Here is an 8,737-nt window from a genome sequence, read left to right as displayed (position 1 = left end):
GGTATGTGAAGTCCACATTGCAGTATGGACTATTTTATGAGACTGGGGTTCAGATATAGTTGCATGGATACACTGATGCTGATTGGGCTAGTAGTATTTCTGATAGACGATCTACCAGTGGATATGTGTTCTCTTTTGGGAGTGCTGCAGTCACCTAGAGCAATAAGAAATAGCCTACAGTTGCCTTGTCGAGCACGGAGGCTGAGTACAGGGGTGCAACAATGGCTGCATGTGAGGTAGCTTGGTTGCATAAGCTACTTTATGATATGCATCAGTCTACAGATGGGCCAGTTGTCATTTATTGTGATGACATGAGCAGTATATACTTGGCAAATAACCCATTCTATCATGCTAGAACAAAGCACATTGAGGTGCATTATCACTATGTGCGGGAGAAGGTTTTACTAGGTCTTATTAATCTAGTTTATGTCAGCACAGAGGATCAGGTAGTTGACATATTCACGAAGGCATTGGGGGTAGAGAAGCTGTGCAAGTTCAGAGACCTACTTGGTGTGTAGGAATTATTGAGCTCGAGGGGGAGTGTTGAGATATCGAGCTCCACTCGTGATATGCCAGGGTGACCATTGTGCACTTATGTCACTGACTTGTTAGCTGCAAACGCAGTTGGTACACTACCCATGAATAATAGCTGGATGATAGCTATCCTTATGTACTCTAGTTCGTGGCTCAGTTAGTATGCCACCTTAGTTAGTTGAGTTTGGTTTGAGACCACATATAGGATTCTTCTATTTCTTTGTACTAGAGTTCTTTTGGCTTTCACAACTAAGAAGAGAAAAATTGTTTTCAGCCTCCACCTTTGTGTGTATTCCCCCATTGTGTATGTGAGAAAGATGCAAGTGAGACTCCTTGCTTCTCTCCCACTATCTTCACAATCACGATATTAAGGAAGAAGACACTATCATCAAGAATCACCACACTTTATTGAAGAAGATGATCAAGTACTTTTAGGTGAACATACGATGCTAGAGTACGATGATGATATAGGAGATCAACTCGGTATAGAGTTGGAGATCGACTTGTTTGGCACCTTAGACTTGGCTCAAGGTGAAACAGTTGATGTAAATGCTCTTAATTGATTTTTTTCATCTCAGACTTAGACATGAATATATGAGCTTCAAAGGCTTGATGTACATGCTCTCATATTTTTATTCTCTATGAGATCAAACATGTATGAGAATTTGTCATTGAAAAAAACTAACTTTTAAGGCCTATATGAGTAAAAAACCTCTCTTGAAAATGTCGCTATAAAATAGTATATCAGTGTCGCTATATAGCGACACTTAAAAGTCACTAAATAGCGACTTTTTTAATAGTCGCTATATAGTGATGTTTGCCTAACGTCGCTATATAGCGACGCTTTACGAGACACGCTTTTCATACCGATGATTAGCACCCCACATGAGTTGAATGTCGGTATGCAAAAGTCGCAATAGGATCCATGTGCAGTAGTGATTGCAATTAGAATTCATGAAACGGATCCCATTGGATACATAAGATGAATGAAGTCACACCTTGGCCAATCCTCCTTCCACCACATTCAATGACATCCTCATCCCCATTTAGAAGGTTGTTCCTTATAGAACTTTTGTCCTCGTAGGATGAACTCATGGAGTTGCTTTCCTAATAGAAGGGAGTTCAATTTGTTGCACTCATGTAGCAAAAGACCTAAAATACCAAGATATGACAAAAAATGTTCCCGATCCTGAAGGTGTAACATGGATAATAATTGCTTCAATTGCCTCTGCGCATGTAGTGTTTGCATGTTCCCATCCAAACCACAAAAACCCTTGGAGCATACTTCACGAGCTTGCCCAATGATGATCAAAATACCTCAATCATGCCAAGTTACTATTTGATAGTTAAAAACACTAAAATAGAGTAAAATCAAAGACTAAGAAAGCTTGGTAGAGAGTATAAATATATGATGTAAAAAACAACATATACCATTAAATGCTAAAGCTACAACTAGCACTCAACTAGCACGAATTAAAATAATTCCTGAACTATTGACTTAGATCTCCATGATCTACAAGGAAGTGAGAAGCTTCAATGTGGCAAGGTGCAGATTATGCGATTCTGACTACTACAGCTTTCATTGCAAGATGTGGCAACCCGGATTTTTCATGTTCACTATCTGACTACGGAAGATGAATATGCTAAATGTAAAAGCGAGAACAACACCCAATCAAGTTAATTGGTTAGTTCTTCATACATTTGATAAAGCCTAATGTACATGTTGCTGAGACAAATTAAAAATATGCATGAGTCTATTAGTAGGCCTTATCTTTTATATTCTGTGTGCATTTGTGTACAAGGCTACAAGCGTAGCTTCTTAGATGCATATTCCAGACCCTTTCCATCCTCATCGCTTGAGCTTTAAAATAATAATCAGAGACCAAATTATAAATCAATGCATTTCTTATTGCATATTGGATCTAATCATGCTTTTGCTTCCCGTCTCACATAGGAAAGGAGCATACCAAACAATTCATGCATTTCTTGCAATACAACCAGGGGTCACTAAGAAATATGTAAGATAGTACATGCGATCAATGGAAGGGGTTTTATATTTTTATGGAGCTACAAAGAATATACATACATAAAGGGTTTTTTAATTCAAAAAGTGAAAATTTTCATACATAAGGGATACTTTTAATCATCTTAAAATTTACAGAAGGGGTATCTATAGGTTATAAAAATCCATAGGTAGGGGTTTCTTTGATACCCCTTGATCACACCTGCTATATGGGGGTTTGCCATAGTGCCCCCCCTGGCTACAACATTAAGGAGAATTCGGATGGCACTCAACTTCACTCGATGTTCTGCTACGTTGACACACTAATGCACTTCATCTAAAAGGGATGTGGAAACTATGGCAAAAAGGAGCATTTAGCATATTCTAGGTGCAAGCTCGGTGCAAGTCACAACAAAAAGGGTGCACAAGGATTCCGAAGAGGAAAAATGAAGGATATATGAGCGAAACTATCAAGGAAGGTACATTGCAATGGTCGAAACAAAATTGGCACGGGCAATGGATCTATGAGGGGGAATGATATCACAAAATCTCTTGGGTGAAGAATTAATAACTGATTTCAATCTAAGGGTGCATATCGATTGGATTACCACACCTTGTTCCAATTGTCCTCCAGCCTCTCTCGTTAATATATAGAATAGATTATTTATAGTGGGTATCATGAAGACAATGTGGAAAAATGTTATAGATTTGTATAGAAAGAGGGTGTCTTTTAATTAGACAATGTTCACAGATAAGGGATTTTAAAAATAGGCCTTGAACGTATATGATACAGAGGGTTTACATATAGTGACTCCTCGGGGTAAAAAAGTCTCATGTAATTCTCTTTGTTGTGATGACTTCACATTAATATTATAGTCATGGTCACGAGAGAACATGTTTACATGGACTAGATGCACGTAGTGCAAAGCTAAGTTTGGTAGATTGTGTCTCCCTCGTTGAGATTGATTGATGGATTGACTTGTCCTACAACTTGTCCTACAATCCTTTCAAAACATTGGAAAAGTTCTCTACGTTGATAAAATGATGGATGTCTACTATAGTTAGAAGGTTGATATGAACTAGACAGTCAACAATATGTTTTTTCCTTATGGATTCCCAAAGCAAGTTTCTCAAAGTGTGGCGTGAGCGCGTGGAGTCGGTGTGAAAGCAAGTGATGCATTCCATAAACAAGTGAAAAGAGAAAAAGAAAGAGAGAGTAAGTGTCTTTTGGGGTCTATTTTTATATCTTAGGTAGTGCTTCATGAAGATGATTTTTCTTGTTCAAACATCCATCCATCCATTATGATGTCCTACTCCTTTTCTAGAGCTTAGAGTTTCTAGGCAACTTCGTTAAAATAGCGAGAAATAGATAGAATAGAGCCAACATACGTAGAAACTTTCAATGAATTTGCTGAAAAGGAAGGGAAAAGATATTAGATTAAATTCATCTAGTTCGAGGAACATGAAGGACTGTCTTTTCCTTGTTGACAAACGGCCTATTCTAGCACGGAGGAAGATCGCTCGGTGGCGGTGGCAAAGATAGATTAGCTGTTCGTCCGTTCTTGATTATAAAGGCCATCGACATACCCCAGGACGTGTGAATCTCCAGATGGCAATGCATGTACCACACCCCTACAAAATGTCAAGCCATGGGTCGCGGTTTCAAGGATTCGGAAGAATTTTAATCCTATACGATAAACAAAGATATATTTACGGTATAGCTTCTCGATTATGGACTGGACATTCTCATCGATTAAAGTCAAATCAGCACATAATTTGAGCTTAGAAGGTAGTCTTACCGGGATTTGTTGTGCTAAAACGAATCGCCGCCCACCCCCCGGACGGCACGGCAATCGTATTCCTTGACGGTGGATCTCGGAGATTAAAGTTTGCGGGATCGGCGCTCGCGTTGTAGTTACCGAAACCGGTTCCAACAATATAAAAGTTGGTTCCATGTAAATGGATCGGATGACTCTCGAATGTCAAGGCGGCTGTATCCTGAAACACTATTTGCACGCTAATATTGAACTCAAGGACTTTGACTTTGGTACCGAGAACGGCTGTGGGGAGTGCAGACGAATTGCTGCTGGTATAATCGAAAGGGTAACGTGGTACGTTTGGGAAATCCGTTTCGTATACTCCAGTAATGTTGTAGTAATAGGCCTGCGAATACAAGAGGGAGTCCTTAAAACGATCAGTCAGTAATGACAGTAGAAAGCACATATCGGTACACAAACTTGGTACAAATGCTACCTCCAGCAGAGAAATTCGCGGTTCGCTGAATGTTACGTTATTGATACCGGCCTTCAAAGTGGTACCATTGTTTAGAGGCGCTTTTAAGTAGCTGAGAGTGTAGAATAGGTCTTCATCAATCTTCATAGGGACATCATAGTAGAAGTAGCCTTTGCTCTCGTATTGTCCCTTCAACGCTTGAGTGAAATTCGCAACATACTCCTTATCATCGTAAGCAGGAAACGTTGGTAGCGACATATTATTTACATCTGCTGCAGCAGCGCCGTCGTAGCTGAGTATAGCAGTGGTCGGCGTAGAGAGATATTCGATGATGTTCGCGTTTGCTGGAGAGAATTCAGACGCTGCGATGAAGTAATTGTCGATGGGCTTATCGGTGGTCAATAAGACATTCGTGGTTTGCCCAGGTGCAAGAACGATCACATCGGTTGTCAAGTGCTGAGTATATTCAGCGTCCGCCTCTACTACAGTAAGAGAGTGATTGGCGACAGCAAAGAACATTTGAACGTTGAGGGCAGCGTTGATAATCCGCACAAGATAAGTCTTGTTTTGTTCGACTCTGAAAGTGGACATATCTGTTCATTGCTCACCCACAAATCACAAAACGCTTGCTCGTTAGCCTTGCTATCGTTGCTGCATTGTACGAGGATACTTCACCCACGTAAAGAAACGTTACCATCTAGGGAGCAGTTGCTTGGATATCCAGGTTGTCCATTGATTGTTCGCGCGTCCGAAGCATTGTATATATTGCCTGTCAAGAGAGATTCGGTGATCATCGCCTCCGTGTCGATTTTCCACCATTCGCCTGCAAAAAACATTCAAACTAAGCCCTCTATTCAAAAGGACCCCCAAACCGTGCAAAGATATGAGCAGGTCAAAGATCCATGTCCGGTGGAGCACACCTAATACGATCGGTGGCAGTTCAGCGGCCGGGGCGCTAAAAGGGCTCTTCAGAGTGGCTTTCGGCATGATAATAAAGGCTCCGTGAACTGTAGCGCGCAGCCAGCTAATATGTGCGTGCCAGAAGAGGGTTCCTCGTTGATTTATAATCTGGAATCTGTGAACGTAAGAGTGGTTAGTCTGGATCGGACATTGTGTAATGTATGCCGGTCCGTCCGCCCACGCGGTGAAAAGTTGCCGGACTCCATGCCTGCCAAAGAGTTTAACATACTCGTCAAAACCGGCATCGCAATCTACAGCGATAAATGGAGAACGTTTTCGTTGAAATCAAGAAGGAAACTGCTTGGATCAGTCGACAAACCAATGAATGGTGATGTTGGAGGTCACTAAGTTGGTGACGTTCACGGTGACATTGTCGCCTTCTTTGACGTACACAGTTGGACCGGGGTAATGACCGTTCACAGTTACGATGGATTTCGTCTGGCAAAGGCGAGTCACGTTGGCAAGCTCCACCTGCCAAAAAAATCACAACTCTCACAACTCCCTTAGTAAAGACGGAGACTGCAATAACCACTAGCTGGATACACCAACTAGCTTGACAAAAATTGAGCTCTAAAAATGGATAAATGATGATGATCACGACGATATGGAAGACTGCAATGTATATAGAGTGGGTGAATTGCAAGACAAACCGGGTCATCAGCCGTCTGTTGAACAAAAGACGGATCAGATTACCACGATCTGTGGTTGAATGCAGGCGCAGATCGACCCAATGCAACACGAAGAACATTGTGAAAGACTACACATTGGATCACGAAGCAAATATGCTTTGGGCCTAATTATGTGGGAATTCCTTTCAGCTCTCTCTTCGCTCAGAGCAGCCTCGCATGCATAGCAGCAGATAGCTTGCGGCCTTTAGCTCAGCAAGAAGATTAACAGCTTCTATTATCACTACACTATAAATGTGCGCTCTACATTCTCAACTCTGCTACTCATCAGCAGACCAGCCAGCTTGCAGAAACTACAACAATAGCAGCTAAGAAAACAACGATATAGACGAAAGTTGGTTCGAAATGTAATGTAAGGAGGACTAGCAAAAGGACGCATGATGTGCAAATGAAGCGGCTTAGCAGTTTGATGAGTGGCTTACATTCCAGTGCAGGTGATGATTTGTTGAAGCATGACTAGGGGAGGCAGCCCTCAGCAAAATGGTGGCCAAGATGGGGAGGAGCATGGCCGTTTTGGGCAGCATGTTGCCTTCTAACTATGGTTATGCCTGGTCGAGCGCGGCTTGCTATAGGAACGCAGAGATCGGAGACCCTTGCTTGAGGTGAAGGTGCTCATGCACATCCTCTCGCCTTTATATTACAATGGCCTGTCCAATCTGGAATTTTATACTTAATCACCGACCTTTAAAATATAAATTAAGTCCTCATGTTGCTTGCACACTCCTCAAAAGCTTCTGCCACAGTTCACGTTACAAAGTTCACAAGGAGGAGACAAACAACATGAACAAATGGCATACTTTATACTTATCTTCCCTACAAATTTAACTAAATGCCCCTTCTCCATCACGTGTCTATAGGAAAAGGGGCTATTGTAAATCGTTGCCCATAAGACCCTTTGACCACTTCAACGGCAGTTGCATAAGCTACTCTAGCCTACTGTCATCAATCACACATCAAAAAAGGAAAAAAAAACATTTGACACCCTAGAGTTAGCCAACCATAAGATATAGTATAGTGTAGGACCTTGTGTTTGATTGTAGAAGCTCTTTTCTTCAAGCATCAACATGAAAAATAAAGAAGGGAATATGGAAATGAAAGAATCAAAACTACAAGGAAAGAAAAAGAAAAATGAAATGTCCAGGCAATAATTTGGGCACATAATATTAAAATATCAAAGTCATATAAATGAGAGGTGAGCACAATAAATAAAATTCTTATTATGAAGTCTTTTCATTCTAGGAAAGCTTTGTTGGATATATTGTTTGTTGTTTGTTTTTCCTATCTAGCACACATATCAATAATTGTTATGTTCCACCATATTAACATGAGATTGCATGGGTTTGTAAATTTATTTATGTTGCTTATGCAAAATTGGTGAAGGATGAACCTACTCAATGTTCGACGTGTCATTCAATGACTAAAAAACATGCCACTTACTGACCTCTCTACTTCACCTAGTATCCATTGTTATCTCGAACTATTAAAGCCTTATATTGAACATGAGTGAAACCTAGGTCTTGGAAATAGGTTAGGTTTTTTGGGAAATGGAGCAGAAAGACATGTTCCCCAATAGTTCACTCAAAGTTAAAGCACATGGATACAACTCAAGGGGTTAACAAATTCCCCCTTTTCAAAAGGATTTTAATGCTATTGTTTTCAATGGGGTGTCTAAAAGTAATATTATAGGTTAAACTTTGGGTAGGAGCTTGGAGCATATCTAAATAATGGAGACTCAAAGATTTTTATGTGTCATAACAAATCTCCTCAAAGGCACGTGAGTTGGAGTGCTTATAAGAATTATGACTCCCAAGGAGGCTTTTCTTTCACAAAGTAATATAAGATCTTAAAGAGTTTGCCTTGTACAATTTTAGGGGATACGCTAAAATTATAGTCAACCCACCTAAACTTTGTCTACAAATCCCCTTTGTCTAATGGATTCGAGAGTTAAAATCCAATTGATAGACGATGCATCAATCTTTGTAAACTTTCCAACATACATAAAGTGTTTAGTCATAAGGGGACAATAAGGATTGCCATGTTCTTAGTTCTGATTGGTGCAAATGAAATATGCATAAGTTAGGATCTTTCAACAATATAGAATGCTTATTTAATTGATTTTGTCTTGGTGTACTATACTATGTTCAATGCTATATGGTGTGAGGGCAAGCATTTTCGAACACAACGGATTGATGATAAGAGAAACACACAAGATTGCAGCAGCATTGCTAGCTTTGAGGGAGCCAATTGAGCCATGGATGATTATTGTGGCATAATCCAAGATATTATTAAGCATGGTATGCTAGGATTCTTCATAAAAGTCATG

At 40.3% G+C, this 8,737-nt stretch overlaps 1 protein-coding gene across 1 annotated transcript; it reads right to left on the bottom strand.

Moving 5' to 3' along the window:
• Nucleotides 1–4,037: 4,037 nt before the first annotated feature.
• On the bottom strand, nucleotides 4,038–6,920 carry LOC147899892 (laccase-4-like). Its single transcript, XM_087377133.1, has 7 exons — nucleotides 6,837–6,920; nucleotides 6,048–6,199; nucleotides 5,689–5,936; nucleotides 5,463–5,591; nucleotides 4,790–5,361; nucleotides 4,336–4,699; nucleotides 4,038–4,168 (listed from the first exon to the last, which is right to left on the bottom strand). The coding sequence occupies exons 1-7, from the start codon at nucleotides 6,918–6,920 to the stop codon at nucleotides 4,038–4,040; spliced, it is 1,680 nt and encodes a 559-aa protein (XP_087233259.1).
• Nucleotides 6,921–8,737: the final 1,817 nt, after the last annotated feature.

Source organism: Dipteris shenzhenensis, chromosome 7 (assembly GCF_047967505.1).
Source record: "Dipteris shenzhenensis isolate YYH24624 ecotype China chromosome 7, Dip_SZ_1.0, whole genome shotgun sequence".
Classification (NCBI taxonomy): Eukaryota; Viridiplantae; Streptophyta; class Polypodiopsida; order Gleicheniales; family Dipteridaceae; genus Dipteris; species Dipteris shenzhenensis.
This window is presented reverse-complemented; position numbering and strand designations above follow the sequence as displayed.

Bases quoted from the DNA above. Each gene is read 5' to 3' on its own strand.
- LOC147899892 (XM_087377133.1), bottom strand. From the start codon at position 6,920: ATGCTCCTCCCCATCTTGGCCACCATTTTGCTGAGGGCTGCCTCCCCT. The intron at 6,200-6,836 runs GTAAGCCACTCA...TTTTTTTGGCAG, and splicing joins ATCATCACCTGCACTGGAAT to GTGGAGCTTGCCAACGTGAC. The intron at 5,362-5,462 runs GTAACGTTTCTT...AGCAATGAACAG, and splicing joins AAGCAACTGCTCCCTAGATG to ATATGTCCACTTTCAGAGTC.